The sequence below is a fragment of the Carcharhinus amblyrhynchos genome, chromosome 8, assembly GCF_965287045.1.
Source record: "Carcharhinus amblyrhynchos chromosome 8, sCarAmb.v2.hapA, whole genome shotgun sequence".
Lineage (NCBI taxonomy): Eukaryota > Metazoa > Chordata > Chondrichthyes > Carcharhiniformes > Carcharhinidae > Carcharhinus > Carcharhinus amblyrhynchos.
This window is the reverse complement of record NC_137331.1, coordinates 110517414-110537388: the sequence shown is the minus strand read 5'-3', so window position 1 is coordinate 110537388 and position 19975 is coordinate 110517414. Positions and strand designations below refer to the sequence as shown.

Genomic DNA, 19975 nt, shown 5'->3' with positions numbered 1-19975 from the left:
GCAAGGAAGTGAATTTTAATAAGTTAATCAGGAGATGGTACGTGTCAAGTCTCCACATCCAAAAGCTCTGTCATTAAACTCACCGGCACTGCTCCCAATCAGACTGGGCCAACATGATGGCTCTGTGAAGCTCATTTAATCTCTCATCAATATATATTGATGCGCTCTGTCAATATTATTAAAACACATGCAGTATTTTAATATTTTATAAGCATGGGAAGGTCGGAAGATTCGACCGGCGCACCGGGCAGATTCCTGTCATGGGACACTATACCAGTTTAGGATTATACTAACTATATTGCCAACCCATTAACTGCTAATGGAATTATGTCCCTATGCTGTTCCCTCAGTTGCAGAGCTGACAGCATATGTTGTGAGAATTTCAGCAGAAAGCTAAAACAAAAAAAGCTGTAATTATCCAGCGTGTTCCATGCTTTGCTGAAAAATCAAAGCGCGTCTTGTTACTGCTATGCAGAGGTCAAGTGCTGCTCTCTACAGAAGTGGAAATGGACTGAAAGAAAAACCAACAGACAAGTCTAATCTGTCCAAATGAGTATCACCGTTTAACAACTCTTAACCTGTCCAACCAAGGTCACCAATTACCTCAATCTCCCTTTACACTCACACACACACATATATGCACATGCAGATATACACACACACACGTATACACATATACATATATGCACATACAGATGCACATACATACGTATGCAAACACACACACATACACATGCGCGCACACATAGACGCAAACACACACACAGACACACGCACATATATACACACACATATGCACATACACACACAGACACAAAGACACACATGCACACGCACACATACTATATATAATATGCATGCGCATGCACACATACAAATGCATGCAGACACACACACATACATACATATACACACACACGCACACACGTATATATGCACACATATCTACACGTAGGCACACACATACTCACGCACAGGTATATATATATATATATACACACCATATGCAAATATATATATGCGCCACACATATACGCACACACAAATACATACGGATCTACACAAGCACCTATACTGACAAATATACAAAGACAGACACACTCATATAAATGTATACAAACTCATAAACTCATACATGCACATATATACATGCATAAACATGCATATACATATAAACACACACATCCTCATACACACACATACACGCCACACATAGAAAAAAATCTACCTTCTCCTAACAGGAAATGTGAATGATTAGCATTAAACTGAGGTTAATTGACTGAGGCCTCCCTGGATCCAGGCTCCCCCTTCCTTATCGACTGAAAAACAGTCCTAATAACAATCAAGCACTTTGCAAATTGCCACCGCCTGCACATTTAGAAAGATTAGTGTGAGCTAGCAAGGGCTATAGTTAAGAAGCATCTAAAATCAGCTTTGCAATGTCGGCTCATTAACACGGACAAGCGCCCTTAATCTTGTAGAAGCAAATTTGTGAATATCTGATGCAAACTAACAGGTGATTGTTTTGTTTTAATTTCCACTTTCCTCAAATTTCATTCATGCAGTGTGTCATCCTGATCAACGTGATCAGAAAAGACCTTGATTCTAATTGAGTGTTCTCTTAATGATCCAGATTCATTAGCTGCCTTATTCCATGCTGCAGACAGCCAATCTGGAAAACTTCCTCAGCTGCCAGGATTCGGATCCAGCTGCCCTCCATTTTCCCTTCCCACCCCCTCCAATTCCTGCCCACTATCACAGGGTGGGAAAATTCAGCTCGTTAGCTCGGTTCCACTCTCTGCAGAGGTTGCCTGAGAATTTCCCAGCATTTTCTGTTGATTTCTGGCATTTCTTATATTTTACTTTGGAGTCTGCTACTTTTCACGGTGTTTCATTTCTGAAGCAGAATCGCCTTTCAAACCAAGGACAGGACATTACCCCAACCCCGGAGGAACCAGAACAAAGGAGCCCGATCACACAACTGCTGGTGTGGGGATGATGCGGGGTAATTCTGAATGTAGATAGTGATCCCAATTCCACTGAGTTTGCCTTTAAGAAATGTATTTTAGTTGAATATGTTTACTAGTTCCTTCCATTTAGTCTGGATCCAACGACACTGTATTGTTACTGCAGCAACATAATTAATCTTAATTTTTTACAATATTCATTCATGGGATATGGGCGTCGCTGGCTGGCCTGCATTCATTGCCCATCCCTAGTTGCCCTTGGAGGGCAGTTGAGAGTCAACCACATTGCTGAGGCTCTGGAGTCACATGTAGGCCAGGTAAGGATGGCAGATTTCCTTCTCTAAAGGATATTAGTGAACCAGATGGGTTTTCTAACAATCGACAATGGTTTCATGATCATCAGTAGATTCTTAATTCCAGATTTTTTTATTGAATTCAAATTCTGCCAGCTGCCTTGGCAGGATTCAAACCCAGATCCCCAGAACATTAGTTGAGTTTCTAGATTCATTGTCTAGCGATAATACCACTAGGCCATTGTCTCCCCCTGTAATTGATATAGCTTTTGTTTTAATCTGAATTAATGCAGGGTTCTGTTCTTTTGAGTTCTCCACTGGAATGTTGCAGAGTGGGGCTTGATTGGGTTGATTGACAGGTAGGGTCATGTACCTTGGTAGAGCTAGGCTTTCACAGAGAACTCAAGGCAGTCTGCTTCTGGGATATTTAGAGAGGGGTCGCCTTCTCTGTATTCCTTGCTCACTCGCATCTGCTGGGAAATAAATCTCTTTCTCTGAGATTCTGGACGTGGAGCTTTCTTTGAAAGTTGTTGCGCGAGAATTAGGACAATCTGGAACACTCTGCAGAAGTGTCAAAAGGCTGGAAATCTTGTATCTATGTAAGCATCTTTGGTTTCTGTGATAATGGGTTCTAAAGAAGGGATTCATGTCTGTGTGGGGGTATGGCTAAATTGAAACAATTGAGATAGCTTGCTGTTATGAATTACACTTTGTCACATTGAGGTATTTTGATTGGTAAAAGTTATGCTAATTCTTTTTGTTGTATTCTAACTGTATTCTTAAATAAAGTTTTGATAAAAGCTTCCTAGTGGGTCATTTGAATCATATAGGAGATGTCAGGGGTAAGGTTTTCACTCAGAGGGTGGTGAGTGAGTGGAATCAGCTGCCATTGGTGTGGTAGAAGTAAACCTCACTGGGGTCTTTTAAGAGACTTCTGGATGAGTACATGGGGTTTAATGGGATTGAGAGTTATAGATAGCCCTGGTAGGAATGGATATGATTGGCGCAACTTGTGGGCCGAAGGGCCTGTTTGTGCTGTAGTGTTCTGTGTTCTATAGTCCTCACCCTAATGCTAAAATCAAATGTAAACGTTAGGATCAAGGTTAAGTTCATTAAATACCTTGAAGTTTCTAATCTGGTCCTTAATATGAGTACGGTGACATTCAAGATGCACCCATTGAGAGGTGGCTATCCACCTGTAAAATAGGCTAATGGTGGACAACTCATAGTAGTTGTGCCAGAACAAAGGCCCATGGACTTTCAAGCCCACTAAGTTGAAAAACTAATTGCATTTCCTACTCCCACACCACTGCTGATGGGTTTTCCTCATTCATTTAGCCAGGGAATTTTCTCCTTTCTCTTCATGTACGTTGGCACTCCTCCACCTAAAAAAATGATGGACTGACATTCTTGCTGGAAACCTCCAACCTTATCCACAGCTGGGATTCACCAGTACCACGCAGTGAATGAAGATTTGGCTGAGCGCCAAATTCTCCATTCTTGCTGGCAGTGGGAGCAGGGTGAATGAGATTGGAGAATCCCAGTCCTGTTTAAAAGGATTACTTTCAATAGAGCCGAGCAGATGAAGGATGAATAATAGAAGGTGTTGTAATCTACATTTAAGAGCCCCTCGAGCCTGCCCCGCCATTCAATAAGATCATGGTTGATCTGTCGTGGCTCAATTCCACATTCCCGCCCTCTCCCCATAACCCTTAATCCCCTTGCCTATCAAAAACCTATCAACCCACGTCTTAAAAATATTTAGCGAGGCAGCCTCCACCACTTCAACGGGCAGAGAATTCCAGAGATTCACCACCCTTTGAGTGAAGAAGTTCCTCCTCAACTCCGTTCTAAACCGCCTCCCCTTTATCTTGAGGCTGTGCCCCCTAGTCCTACTGTCCTTTCTGAGCGGGAAGAGCCTCTCCACCTCTATCCTATCCATCCCATTCATCATCTTATATGTCTCAATGAGATCTCCCCTCATTCTTCTAAACTCTAACGAGTACAGGCCTAGTTTATTCAGCCTCTCCTCATAGCTCAACCCCCTCAACTCTGGTATCAGCCTAGTAAACCTCCTCTGCACTCCCTCCAAGGCCAAAATATCCTTGCGTAAGTGCGGCGACCAAAACTGCACACAGTACTCCAGCTGCGGCCTCACCAATGCCCTATACAGCTGCAGCAAGACCTCCCCGCTTTTATATTCAATCCCCCTCACTATGAAGGCCAGCATCCCATTCGCCTTCCTGACCACCTGCTGCACCTGCAGGCTGGGTTTTTGCGACTCATGCACAAGGACCCCGAGGTCCCTCTGCACCGTCGCCTGCTGCAGTTTTTCGCCACGTAAGTAATAGTCCTTCCTACCATTATTCCTACCAAAGTGGACCACCTCGCACTTGCCAACATTAAATTCCATTTGCTAGATGGCCTACTCCTGCTCCTATTTCTTATGTTCTTATGTCAGCAGCATGCCAAAACTAGCAGGGAAGTGGGTCACACAATCCAGTCTCAGTTTCACTTTGGCCTGTGAGCAGAACTCAGCGCACACAACTCTGCTGCTGTTGTGCCAAATCTTAACAAATGAACCCACAACAGTGCTGAAATATTGTGCCTGTTCACGCCAGCGGGATCTTACAGTCATGCCGATGACACAGCAGGTTTCCCAAAAGCGAGAGGTTTATTCAACGGGAAACCTCATTAACAATGGTAGGACCATAACACCCTGCTGCCAGGGAGTGCACACCATCTCCTGTCACCACAAAACATGCCACAGAGTGGGAGAAAAATCCCACCACATGTTTACACAATCCCTCATAAGTGAACAGTGCTTTATAATCATGAGATAAACACGGCAAAGTTGGTTTAAAATTGGAAAGGAATTGAGGTAACAGATAAACGCAGATTGTGTCCAGTGACTGGGGAGTGCAGAATGAGGACAGTCAAGGACAGGATTAAGTGTTAGATATTTTGCACACAGAGCAGAAGAAACAAAAAATTGTGTGGCTCTGAAATTCACAACTCAGTTTGGTGAAGTCAACATTGAGAGTAGGTTAGAGAGTCAGATGAAGAAAGGGGAAGCAAAGGGATAGGGGATAAGTGAGAGGCTCTGTTACTGATTGTGGAATGTGTAGGGCATTATTCTTAAGCATACATATCGGTTTTCACCATCCTGACTTGGAAATATATTGCCAGTCAGCTGCTGGCATAACATCTCACTCATGGCCCACGAATGAATTTAAAAAAACCTGCGTGCGGAATGGAAAAGGCAAATTGTGCCATAGGTTATCTGAATAAGAACATAAGAACATAAGAAATAGGAGCAGGAGTAGGCCATCTGGCCCTTCGAGCCTGCCCCGCCATTCAATAAGATCATGGCTGATCTGTCGTGGCTCAGTTCCACTTTCCCGCCCTCTCCCCATAACCCTTAATCCCCTCTCTTATCAAAAACCCATCAACCCGCTTCTTAAAAATATTTAGCGAGGCAGCCTCCACCACTTCAACGGGCAGAGAATTCCAGAGATTCACCACCCTTTGAGTGAAGAAGTTCCTCCTCAACTCCGTTCTGAACCGCCTCCCCTTTATCTTGAGGCTGTGCCCCCTAGTCCTACTGTCTTTTTTGAGCGGGAAGAGTCTTTCCACCTCTATCCTATCCATCCCATTCATCATCTTATACGTCTCAATGAGATCTCCCCTCATTCTAATAAACCCATGTTAAGGGAAAAAGTGGCTCTACATTCTTCCTTTGCTCAACAAATTAAACCAAGTGCTGTGCCAAAGCACCTATTAAAGGATGCAGAAAAGCCATATCTCCGATGTCCAGGTGTCACTGGGAATCAAAGTTCCACTTTATCCCTGATCTCCCTGTCCCCCGCCAACCTCCTCGACAAAAACAGAACTGATCCGAGCAGGCATTACTTTACAAAGTTCTAACGCCCTCGGAGCATTTTCCTAGCTGCTGTATGCACTGGGCGGCACTGTGGCACAGTGATTAGCACTGTTGCCTTACCGCTCCACGGACCCACGTTCAATTCCAGCCTTTGGTGACTATCTCTGTAGAGCTTGCACCCTCTCCCTGTGTCTGCGTGGGTTTGCTCTGGGTGCCCCAGTTTCCTCCCACAGTCCAAAGACGTGCAGGTTAGGTGGGTTGGCCATGCTGAATTGCCCCTTCATCTGTCAAGGTGTGCAGGTTAGGGGGATTGGTATGCTAAAGGTACAGGATTACATGGATAGGACAGGGAAGAGGGCCTGGGTAAGATACTCGGTGCAGACTAGATGGGCCAAATGGCCTCCTCTGCATTGTCAGGACTCTACAATTCTACAATTGTGTGAGCTCTTGCTCAACATTCATAGAATCATAGAGTCCCTACTGTGCAGAAGAAAGCCATTCGGCCCAGCACGTCTGCACTGACCATAATCCCACTCAACCCCTATCCCCGTAGTCCCATGTATTTATCCTGCTAGTCTCCATGATACTAAGGAGCAATTTAGCATGCCCAATCCACCTAACCCGCACATCTTTGGACTGTGGGAGGAAACTGGAGCGCCCGGAGGAAACCCATGCAGACATGGGGAGAATGAGCAAACTCCACACAGACAGTGACCCAAGGCCGGAATCGAACCTGGGTCCTTGGCGCTGGGAGGCAGCAATGCTAACCACAGTGCCACCTTTGCTTTAAACTGAGAGCTTGGCCTTGTTGGGTCGAGCACTGGGTTGCCTCACTATCCTGTGCTGCAGCAGATTCATTTGACATGCACAGGGGGTTTCAAAACTGAGAAGTAAAAACAATTTTTTCATACAAAACTAGGGTGTGGGGGGGGGGGAGGGGTGGAGAATGGGAATAAAAGGACATATTTTGGGGCTTTGTAAAAGCTTTGGTGATGACAGAGCTAAGGCGGAACGCCTTCTGTTCGCTAATTACACTGTGGCGTTTTTTTCCGAATTCCCTACAGAAAAGAGCAGTGACAGTAAGTGGGATCCACGGATCAGCAGAAAAGACGAGGGAGGAAAAATGGGATAAGAATACAAAACGAGATGCTATGCCCTGCGTGGAGCAGCTGGCTGGCAGAACAACTCTTTCTTGGCAGTCTTCAGCATCCAATCATTTGATTCTGCTTGGCCCCAAACATTGCTCACACTGCTTGCATGAGAATAACATGTCCAAAATATCTCTCTTCGGCTAACACCTGCGGTGTCCATTTGAAAATTGTTTCCTGTCAGTTTTGTGTTGATTTCACGCATGGGTAAGAATTCCTGTCATTTCGAAGCAATGCTATTAATTACTACATCCCTACAACTGCCTTTCAAATTGTGGTCTTCTTTTTAACTGATGATGGAGGTTGGGGGGCAACCTGATAGAAATCTACAAGATTATGAGGGACATGGATAGAGTGGAGAGTCAGAAGTTTTTTCCCAGGGTAGAAGACTCACTTACTAGGGGGCACAGGTTTAAGGTGCGAGAGGCAAGGAACATAGAACATAGAAAAACTACAGCACAAACAGGCCATTCCGCCCACAAGTTGCGCTGATCATATCCCTACCTACTAGGCCTATAACCCTCAATCCCATTAACTCCCATGTACTCATCCAGAAGTCTCTTAAAAGACCCCTACGAGTTTGCCTCCACCACCACCGACGGCAGCCGATTCCACTCACCCACCACCCTCTGAGTGAAAAACTTATCCCCGACATCTCCTCCGTACCTGCTCCCCAGCACCTTAAACCTGTGTCGTCTCGTAGCGACCACTTCAGCCCTGGGAAATAGCCTCTGAGAATCCACCCGATCTCCACAGGACAACAGTTCTGCCCCAACCAGAATTGTCCTCCTCTCCAAGGCCTGCCTGACTGATGCTGGTGAACTTAACACCCCTTCCCTTGTTGTTCAGGCATGCTGGCATTCATAGAATCATAGAATCTTACAGTGCACAAGGAGGCCATTCGGCCCATCAAGTCTGCACTCACCACAATCCTACCCTGGCTCTATTCCCATAATCCTGTGCATTTACCATGACACTTTGGAATATGCATTTTGATCACCTGGTTACGAAGTACAAGGCTGAACCATTGAGTTTTCCATCACCATGCCATTGGCAGCTGTGTCTCCATTGATCAAAGCTGCAAGTTCAGAAACCTCCTCTCTGGATCACTCTACTCCCTGCTCCTCCTCTAAGACCCTCCTTAAAATCTCTGACTGGCATTTTCCAGTCCCCAATGGCTTGCTTTCCTGCTGCAGAGGCAGCTCACCATTCGCTGCTGATGGGATTTCTGGTCTTCGGTGTGACTGGAAGATCCTCACCAGAGGGAAAGGCTGGAAAATCCCACTCTCTGTCTTTCACCACGTTGTTGGTTGCCAATCCTCATGTCTCCTTTTGGGGCTCAGTGGCAGTTTGTCTGATTACAGCCCCGCCAAGGTACTTTGGGAGAGTTTGCCACGTTAAAGGCGACATATAAATGCAAGTTGTTGTTGTGTGACACAACTCTAAGGGAAAGTGCTCAGATGTAATCCTTTAATGTGAATTATCAGTGTGGGATAATTGTAATGGAAATCTGACCAATCCCCCAATATATCTCCAAGCTGTGTCTAGAGAAATGTGATAGGATATTGAGATGCCTCAGTTCTAAGGCTGTATTCACGTTCTCTCTCTCTTCTCCATCCATCCTTGTTTCGCTCCTTCTCTCCTTATCTATCCCTCTTTCCCTCCATCTGTTTCACTCTCTTCAGGACCAGTGTAGTCCTGGGATTGTATCGGTGACGAATCCATGTGGTACATGTAGTGAATACCTCAATGCTAGAACATTGCTGGGCTGCTGAATCGCACCATTTATGTAGCGGATACACTGAATGTTGCTCATGTTCAGGGTAGTTCCCTGATCTCCGGCGCAGCCAGTGACAGGATACTCAGGACCTATCAGCTCCAATGCTGTTTCTTATCGTAAACATGCACAACACTTCTGTACCTTCCCCATTTCACACCATGACATAAGACTCCTTCTTGAAGTAGCCATTCATTGCAAGATCATGCCTAAGAGGTGTAGCATAAGAACACAGGAATTAGAAGCAGAAGTAGGCAAATTCAACCCTTCGAGTCTGCTCCGCCATTCAATCAGATCATGCCTGATCTCTCCCTGGTCTCAAAACCACCTCCTTGCCTGGTCCCCATATCCCCTTATCCCTTTTCTTATTAGGAATATATCCATCTGCTTCTTGAAACCATTCAGACACAGCAGTTACCTTCAGCAATATCACTTGGACCTTTGACAACGTGTAGCAAACACAACTTTTAGAAGTCTCAAACAAGAACAGAAAATGCTGGAAAATCTCAGCAGGTCTGACAGCACCTGTAGAGAGAGAATAGAGCCAACGTTTCCAGTCTGGATGACTCTTTGTTTGAGCTCTGACGCAGGATCATCCAGATTCAAAAAATTGGCTCTATTCTCTCTCTCCACAGATGCTGTCAGACCTGCTGAGATTTTCCAGCGTTTTCTGGCTTTCTTTCAGATTCCAGCATCCGTAACATTTTGCCTTTAAAACAGCTCCACATTTCAATTACACAATCCCTGCTCAATCTTCAGTTTAAAGAGTTTTTTTTGTTATTCTTCATTCATGGAACATGGGCAGCACTGGCTGGTCAGCATTTATTGCCCATCTCTCGTTGCCCGAGTGCAGTTGAGAGTCAACCACATTGCTGTGCCTTTGGAGTCACATACAGGCCAGACCAGGTAAGGATGGCAGATTTCCTTCCCTAAAGGACATTAGTGAACCAGATGGGTTTTTCCCCGACAATCGGCAATGGTTTCATGAGCCATCAATAGATTCTTAATTCCAGATTTTTTTTAAATTGAATTCAAATTCCACCATCTGCCGTGGCAGGATTCGAACTTGGATCCCCAGAACATTTGCTGTGTTTCCAGTTATTAGTCTCGTGATAATACCACTAGGCCATCGCCTCTTCTTGTGCTTTACACCATGTTGCAGAAATGTGCCACCATTATTGGACTGTAAATGGAGGGCAAGCTGAAAGTCCTTCACTAAACTCACGTACCAGTTGTGGAAATAATACTAAATAAATGAAGCCAACCCACGATTTTCTGAAAAAAACTGTTGATGTCCAAATGTGTTCCGATGTGTTGATCTTTGTGAGAAAAGAAATGCTTTATCCGAATTTCCAATCTTCCTTCCTTGATGAGAGGAAATTCTGACACATGAGGAGAAAGAGAAATCCAAACTAACCTTTCACAATTAACTCTGCGTAGTTGGACACTCCGGAACCTCCCTCTGACTCAATCACGCAGCGGTAGTGGTCTGAGTCGCTCTGGACCGTGTTAGCCACGTTGAAGGTAGCTACGAACCGACGGTAGTTCAACACCTTGGTCTCCTTCATGGGTGTGTCCTTTCCACTAAGTCGCTAGGGAAAAGGATGGCAATGTTAAAGTTACATGGAACAGGGGTAACCATGCAATCGCAGACAAGAGAACAACACAGCCTTTGCCAAAGAGCTGCAATGACAAGACATAGAGGAGTATTTTTAGCCCAGCCCAGCCCCACTGGGGACTGCTGGAATGGGTGAAATGCTAGTTTTGACCTGAGTTTGGTAGAGAGTAATAATGGATGTTCTGTAAAGCTAGCATTCCATCCTGGCCCATGGGTAGCTCATCCCATAATACATGTTGAAATTGGCCCCCCCACTCAAATCATAAGATCCCTACAGTGCAGGAAAAGACTATTCAGCCCATCAAACCCGCACTGACAGCAAGCCCTATCCCTGTAACCACACGTATTTCTTCTGCTGATTTCCCTGACACTAAGGGGCAATTGAGCATAACCAATAAACCTAATCTGCACATCTTTGGAGTGTGGGAGGAAACCAGAGCACCTGGAAGAAATCCACACACACTCACAGGGAGAATGTACAGACTCCACACAGACAGTGACCCAAGCTGGGAATCGAACCCATGTCTTTGGCACCGTGAGGCAGCACTGCTAACCATTGTGCCACCATGCTGGCCTTATACAAACCCATTAATTGGGTTCATTTCCTTGACGATGATGGAACTGTGAACTGGGGAATCTCTGGCCAAGCAGTGCTACAGAAAATTCAGAGGGATCGCAGTTTCCCAGTCCATAATCTGCTTCTCATTCCAATTTAATGAGGTGTAACACATGCATCTGGCAGAATGGGTGCCATGATGCGATTAGCTGGCCAATTGTGCCATTCTTGCCAGGTGCATCCAGTTTGGAGCCTCACTGACTGAAAACACATTTTGGGTATATCCTGGTGCCCACTGGTCATGATGCTCCTGCCATTTATCTAACACTGGAACAGTCGTTTGCAGCATAGCATCCTGGGCCATACACACCAGAAAGACGCCAATTTTAATCCGCAGTCTGTGCTGGGTTAATTGCTCTCAGCCACACGGGGGTTAGATAGTTTCTTTTCTCTCTCATTGCCTGAAGGTTAGACCTGATCTTAATCAGTCACAACCTCCTGTTCCTGATTGTGATCCAAGAACCCATGTTGTGAGTGAGTGTCTGTCAACAGTGAGTGAGGCAATCGGGTTCAACTCAGCCATCCTGTGCCCAGGTTGGCTGGTGACACCAATTAGCAACGTTCCCAGATGGCTAATAGTCACTTGGTCAATGTAGCAAAGGGCACCTGCTGCCCTCAGGTAATCATACCCATGTAAAGGGCTTCCTAACAAGAGCAGGGAGAGAAATGACAAGAAAATAATATATTTGTAATGCACAGTCCATTGGGAATTGTTCACAGCTGCTACAGGTATTATTATATGTTAGCTCTAGCATGCCCTCTCATGCCTCTCCATTCTTTACATGTGTTGTGAGACTGTGTGAACCATAGAATCCCTACAGTGCAGTATGAGTCCATCCAGCCTACACCAACAACAATCGCACCCAGGACCTATCCCCATAAGCCCACGTATTTATCTGCTAATTCTTCTGACACTCAGGTGCTATTTAACATAGCCAATCAATCTAACCCACACTTCTTTGGACTGTGGGAAAAAAAAACAGAGCACCTGGAGAAAACCCACGCAGACATGGGGAGAATGTGCAAACTCCACACAGACAGTCACCCAAGGCAGGCAAGTTTTTTTACACAGAGGGTGGTGAATATCTGGAACGCACTGCCAGGGGAGGTGGTGGAAGCAGGTATGACAGTGGCATTTAAGGGGCAACTAGATGAGTACATGAACAGGATGGGAATGGAAGGATACAGACTCTGTAAGTGCACACGGTTTTAGTTTAGGCATCATGATCGGCACAGGAGGGTCAAAAGGTCTGTTCCTGTGCTGTGCTTTTCTTTGTTCTTTCTTTAAATTGAACCCGGGGCCCTGATGCTGCGAGACAGCAGTGATAATCGCTGTTCCAGCGTGTCGAGTGTGGATGCATCCCAAAATAAACCTGATCCTGCCCAAACATACTCACAAATGGCATTCAATTGGTAAGATTCTGGCCTCTGAGATGGAAAGTTGTGGGTTTAAGTTCTGCTTCCGGGACATGAGTGGAAAATCTAAGATTTTCTTCAGCTCAGTGCAGAGAAGGTGCTGCATTGTCTGGGCTACTGTCTTTAGAGGGAGGTGGCAAACTGAGGGTTGAGTGAAATGGACTGAAAGTCTTTGGAGCCTAAAAGAATGAGAGATGATCTCAGTGAAACATGCAGGCCAGGATTCTCTGATCTCATTTCCCACAGCAACCACCCACCACCCCCAGTCCCTGCTACTGCTGCCAGAGAGAATGAAGAATTTGGCACTCAGCCAAAACTCCATTCCCTGCAGCGGGACCAGAGAATCTCATTCACAGGAGAGGTTGGGAAATTTCTACAATTAGATCCGGACAGTGCTGAGACCCTAAGTTGGCCAGTCGAGGACCAGGACTTACGGTCACAAGATAAGGCGGCGTCTATTTCACACTTAGATGAGGCGAAATTTCTTCAATTAAAGGATTTTGAATCTTAGAATTCTTGGCTGTGAATGTTCAGTTGTTGAGTATATTCAAGACAGCGATTAATAAATTTAAGGAAATTAAGAGGGTTTGGACAGGAAAGTGGAGTTGAATTCAAAGATCAGCCACGATTTTATTAAATCTGTGATGGTACTATGCCTTTAAGAAATTTATTCATATCATGTCTCTTGTGAGGGGTATGTTTAAAATTCAGTTCTGTTTTACATGGTGCCAATTTGTCTGTGGAACAGGCAACTCCTATGCTGAGAATGCAAACTAATGATTGATTTTAGCTATTGATGTGTTTGTTTTAATCTGAGTTAATGCATTTTTTGTTTATTTGGTTTTGCCCCTGGGGTTTCAGAGTCGGGTTTTGATTTAGGTTGATTGACAGTCATGTGCTTAAGGGGAGGAGCTAAGCTTACAGAGGATAGCTGGCAGTTTTTGCCTGGCTCCAAAAGAAGTAAGAGCTGTCTTTCTCTCTCTCTATCTCTCTGGAGGCTGCTATTTGGAAACTATTTGGAAAGAAGTAGGTCTCTCTCTCTCTCTCTCTCCAGAGGTGGTCCTGGAGGTTTGCGAGCTGGCACCCCAAGTACAAGCACATTAGCCTGGGGTTTGCTAACTGATTTCAAAGAGGAGTTTAAGTCTATAAGAGTTGTATTGCTTGAATTACAACTAATAGAGATAGATTAGCAGTTAAGAATTATATCTTGTCATATTTCAGTACTTCAATTGGTAAAAGTTAAGCTAATTCATTTGTTATAGTTAAACTGTGTTGTTAAATAAAGTTTGTTTTGATAAAAGCTTCCTAGTGTGTTAATAGAATCGTACTTGGAGTGAAACATCTTACGCTCACCCTAATGCCAAAATGGGAAAAACTACTTGGGTCTAGTCGGGCTTCATATATTGGGACTTCTGATCTGTACATTAACAAGTAGCATGGGAGCCTATTCCAGCTACTAATTTCTTATGACACATCAGTACTTCCAGGTCAGTGTAAAAGATCACACAAGGCATTATAAAGAAGAGTAAGTTGCTTTCTACCTGGTGTTGTGGCCAATATTTATCCCTCAGCCAATATCACTTAAAGAGCGGGGCATCTGCTCATTGTCTCATTATTGTCAGCGGGACTGTGTAATCTGCAACTTGGCAGCCACAGTTTCTACATTGTAACAGTGATTACTCTTCAAAAGTCCTTCATGGGCCGTAAAGCACTTTGGGATGTCCTGAGGTTGTCAAATGCGCTATATAAATGCAAATTTTTCCTTCTGAATAGGTGCCAAGGGACAGCAATCAGGAACAGTCCCTAGTTTTATTTCTCTCCTTAACTTACAGACGCTGACAGAAACCAAATGTCTACCCAGGATCAGATCTGAAATATCTCTATGTGTGGGTTATGGAAGCTAAAAAAGGTCTTTAACTGATGATGAACGTGAAGCCAGAAGACAGAGTTTAGTAAATGTATTGCAAGTGTTTACTTTAGGAACAGAATTTTGTTCAGGTGCCAGAAGATTTGCCTGCTGGCTAGAGATGTGGCGATATACCCTCACGCTCTCTTTCCAGGAAGGCGCACCAATCCAACAATGGCAAGGCCATCGGGGGATCTCCCCCTGAAATCAGGACCCAGGGGGATGGTCGAAGTCTCAACTGTTGAGAGCTTCCAGATCGCTGGTAAGACTGCGGCTACTACTGAAGGATCCACACCTCTTGTCCCCTCCCTCCGTGGAATTCCAGGGTCATGGAGCTTCCCAGATAAAGAAAATAAAAGCAAAACACTGCGGGTACTGGAAACTGAAACAAGAACAGAAACTGCTGGAAAATCTGGGCGGGTTTGACAGCCTCTGTGGAGGAATAAATATCATGGGGAGGGGTTTTGCAAGGTTGGGGTTGAAGGGAGAGGAGGGCAGTGGGAGGATCAGCAGCAAGGAAAAGGGAATGGCTTTCAGTTGATACACAACCCTCCTTCCCTGTTTCGAACCTCCCTATCGGGGACTGAATGAAGAAATCCGAGAGAGTGGACAAGCTGGCCACGTGGGTTTAACTGCTGGTCACAGACCCGTCTGCAGCTGGGTCAATACCAATGGTGGAGGAATCAGGCTCTTAAATGGACATTCAATGGCTAACTTAAGGCTCTCAATTGGCAGCAGAGTGGGAAGGCCGTATATGGGCCTTCCCACCCAAAACTTTGATCTGGCGAAGGTGGGTAGGTGGCAGGATTCAGGTGCACCACCGGCCTACCCCCCCTAAACGTCCTTCCCACCTCCAAACTCACTACCAGCAAGGGCAGAAGATTCAACCCTCATCATTCAGTTTATTTATTAGTCTCACAAGTAGGCTTACATTAACAATGCAATGAAGTTACTGTGAAAATCCCCTCCTCGCCTGTTCAGGTGCACGGAGGGAGAATTTTAGCATCAAACGAGCATGTCTTTCGGACTGTGGGAGGAAATCAGAGCACCCGAAGGAAGCCCACACAGACACGGGGAGAATGTGCAGACTCCACACAGACAGCGACGTGAGCCAGGAATCGAACCCACATCCCTGGCACTGTGAGGCAGCAGTGCTAACCACTGTGCCACCCTCATAGGAATCTACTTGCAAGTAGTAGACGATGAATGTTCTTGCAACAAAAGGACATAATTAATGGTTGTGGCGAGATACACAAATTTCATGAATTAGCTATTTCCTTGCAAAATGGTCACTAGTGCCAGGCAGGTTTCTGAAGCAGCAGCGAGTTCACTGCCTTTTCATGCTTGCTGCTCTTTGTGTTATTTCCAAAGTGATTGCCTGCTGCACAGCAGTGTGCCAGGTTGGTGGTGCAGCAGTTATGTAATGAGGCTGTGACAGCAGCTACAATGTTTTAATCACCAGTGTTGTGAGGCTGTTTTAAAAACCTCTTTTTCATTTCCACTAGTAAACCACAAGAAATAGGCGCAGAAGGAGGTCATCGGGCCCATCAAGTGTGCTCTGCCATTCAATGAGATAGAATCCTTACAGTGCAGAAGGAGGCCATTTGGCCCATCAAGTCTGTACTGACTCACCCAAAGGGTGACCCCCCCCACCCTACCTCCCTTCCCACCCAAAACTTCAAAACCACACATTTACCACGCTTAATCCATCTAATGTACACAGCTTTGAACAACAAGGGGCAATTTAGCATGGCCAATGCGCCTAAATCGCATATCTTTGGACTGTGGGAGGAAACCAGAACACCCGGAGAAAACTTACGCAGACATGGGGAGAACATGCAAACTCCACACAGTCACCCATGGCTGGAATCGAGCCCATGACCCTGAGCTGTGAGGCAGCAGTGCTAATCACTGCACCACCATGCTGCCCATAACTTTTATGAAATGACAATTTTTCAACTCCAATTTCCTGCTTTATCTTCATAACCTTTGATTATCTTCGTTACTGAAAATCTGTCCATCTCAGTCTTGAACACACCCTGAATGTTCCAGTTCTCCAGCCCTCAGTGGTAAAGAATTCCACAGATTCACTGTCCTCTGAGAGAAGAAATTCCTCCTCATCTTTGTCTTAAATGGCAGCCCCCTCACTCTGGTCCTAGAATTTCCCACAAGAGGAAACATTCTCTCCGCACCAACCCCATCAAGCCCCCTAGAATCCTATGGGACATGATTGTGCTCAACCCTAAGCAGGAAATTCTCGCCCAAGGGCAATGGATTTTTGCATGGATCGCCCACTCCCCCACCCCCCGACACCCCCCACCCCCACCCCACCCCCCGCCCCCACTCCCACTGCTCTGACTCCCATGGTGGGCAGGATGGGGAAATTCCGCCCATGTCTCAGTAAGGTCGCCTTTCATTCTTCTAAACTCCAATGAGTACAGGCCCAACCTACTCAACCTCTCCTCACAGGAAAATTCCTCTATACCCAGGACCAACCTGGTAAACCTTCTCTGGAGTGGGCTCACTTGATGAAGGAGCAAGCTCGTGATTCCTAATAAACCTATCGGACTTTAACCTGGTGTTGTGAGACTTCTTACAATGCCCATCCCAGTCCAACGCCAGCCTCTCCACATCATTACTAATACACGTGACAATAATACATCAAATCAAATCAGAACAATATCCATTTTGTTTAATTTTTTTTACCTGTAGCCATAGTTTATCGGATAATGTTGTCTGCCCATTGGCCGTACACTGGAACGTAGCGTTCTGCCCAGCATTAACTTCTACATTCTGCAGGCGACGGAAATGGGGAGATTTGGCTGAGAAGAAGAAGAACAAAGTGTCAGCGTATTTTTATCAAGGTGGCACATCGTAGCGCACTTACACTTTGTACAATACTGTGGGAGCTATGTTAATTTGCTAGCCCATGGTACTCAGGAACATGCTATGAATTTGTTCAGAAAAACTAGAGTGTACTCACATAAGGAACACAAAGAGTTTGCACGCAGCAATTGGAAAAGCAACTGGCATGCTGGTCTTTATTACAAGGATACAAGAATAAATAACTATTGCTCTAATTGATTCGTGAGAAAACTGTTTGCAGTTTTTGGCCTCCGAAAGAAAGATGTACTTGTGTTGGAGTTAGTACAGCAATAGAATCATAGAATCCCTATAGTGTACAAGGAGGCCATTCACTGCATCAAGGCTGCACCCTCTCTCCGAAAGAGAAACTTCACCTCGGCCCAACTCCTGTAACCCTGCACAGTTACCATGGCTAATCCCCCTAAACTACACACCTTGGGACACTAAGGGGCGATTTTGCCATGATCAATCTACCTAACCCGCACATCTTGAGACAATAAGAGACAATGTTACCATGCCTAATCTACCTGACCACAAATCTTTGGACCCGAAGGGGCAATTTTACCATGCCTAATCTACACATCAAAACCTATCAAAACCTACACATCTTTGAACATTAAGGGGCAGTTTGACCATGGCTAATCCATCTAACTTTGTACACTAAGGGGCGAGATTACCATGTCTAACCCACCTAACCTGTACATCTTGGGACACTAAGGGGCAATTTTACCATGGCTAATTCACCTAATCTGTATATCTTGGATCACTAAGGGACAGTTTTGCCATGGCTAATCCAATTAGCCCACACAATTTTGGACACTAAGGGGCAATTTTACCATGGCTAATCCACCTAACCTACACATCTTTGGAATGTGGGAGGAAACTAGAGAACACTAAATCAGTCCCTGGGATGGGGGGGTGACATTTGGAGAGATGCTGAGTAAATTTAGTCTACATTCCTTCGAGTTGGAGAGTGACCCCACTGAAACATTCAGGATGTTGAAGGGGGATTGATGGGTAGACACTGAAAAATGGATTCCCCTTTCTGTTGACCTAGAATAATATGGCTCAGCTTCCGGATAAGGGGTGGACCACCTCAAACTGAAATGAGGAGAAATGCCTTCGCTCAAAGAATTCTCTACCCCAGAGGGCTGTGGTTGTGCTAACATTGAATATATTTAAGGCTGAGCTGGATATATTTCTGTTCTTTCAGGGAATGGAGGAGCGGATGGGAAGGCAAAATTGAAGCCCAGAGTCAGCCATTTTTGTTTTGAATGGCAGAGCAGGCTCGATGGGCCAAATGGTCTCCTTCTGCTCCCATTTCTGAAGTTTTTTTTAGTCAGATGCTGGCTATAATGCAATTTTATTTGTCCTCCAAGATGTTAAAGTTCCCTGAAAGCTGACTGGTGTTTCTCACTCCGTGCACTGCTGGGCCTGTGAAGTGTTTTGCAGCATCTTCTCACCTTCTGTTTTTATTTCCAATTTCCAACAACTGCAATATTTGTTTCCCCCCCCCACCACTGTCCTCTTCATTCACACAATAAATGACGGAGACAAGCGATGGCAAGAAGAATTTAAAACACAGGATCCAAGAAGAAACCAGTGCCTCAATTGTGCGTATCATTTATTTATATCTCAGCGCAGGGGACATCAGCTTATCATTACTGAGATATGAATGAGGTGATGAGCTCTAGACAAACACTGAGCTCCGAGTGGGAGTTCTCGCTACGTGCTATTGAATGGCTAATCTGTAAGGCTGCCCACAAGACACACAGCACAGCAGAGATTACTCTTCAATCCTGATTTGGAGCAGCGGGGTCAAAGGGCAGTGAAGACAAGGTCGGCTGATGTAACCCTAGCACTGCCCGCCCCGGTTAGGGTTCTGACAAGCCGTCTACATTATGTATTCGTAGCCAAACCCCAGCCTGCCCTGGGTCCTCCAGCAGGGGCTTGCTGCTGACAGAAGAGGGTAGAGGGTGAAGGCAAAGCACACAGCAACGACGCTTAAAGATTGCGGCTAATACTTAAACAGGCTGCTTTCTTCATTCTTGGGGAATAACTGCAAGTTAAGAAGGCAGAGCGCTATGATATTAGGACATTGGATTGGTGAGAGATTCTTTTTTTATGGGATGTGACTAATTGCCCTTGAGAAATACAGAAATGAGGAAGACTAGGAAATAGGAGCAGAAATAGGCCATTCGGCCCTTTGAGCCTGCACTACTATTCAATATGATCATGGCTGATCACACCCTTTCAGTCTCTGTAATCGGACAAACCCAGCAAGTGTGGGCTGCAGCAGGAGAGGAACAGATGGAAAGGGTTAAACAGACAGCCTGACTGTAGTATTCACACTCACTGTGGGCAGGCACGACAAATTACCATGTCCCAGACAGCAGTCGCACCCCAGATGAGATCTTTCCGAGGTTACTGCAACAGTAAGAGGATCAATGCCACGAAATGAGACTCCACAACGTCTTGAGGAGCCA

At 45.3% G+C, this 19975-nt stretch overlaps 1 protein-coding gene across 8 annotated transcripts in view; it reads right to left on the bottom strand.

The window, feature by feature from the left end:
• Positions 1-19975, bottom strand: part of LOC145346831 (receptor-type tyrosine-protein phosphatase mu) — an 834856-nt gene that overhangs the window by 483447 nt on the left and 331434 nt on the right. For all 8 annotated transcript variants that reach the window (XM_080194637.1, XM_080194638.1, XM_080194639.1 and 5 more), the window contains 2 exons: positions 17331-17446; positions 10486-10660 (listed from right to left, as the gene is read on the bottom strand). In XM_080194637.1, coding sequence (XP_080050763.1) covers positions 10486-10660; positions 17331-17446 — 291 coding nt within the window. The remainder of the gene's footprint in view (positions 1-10485; positions 10661-17330; positions 17447-19975) is intronic.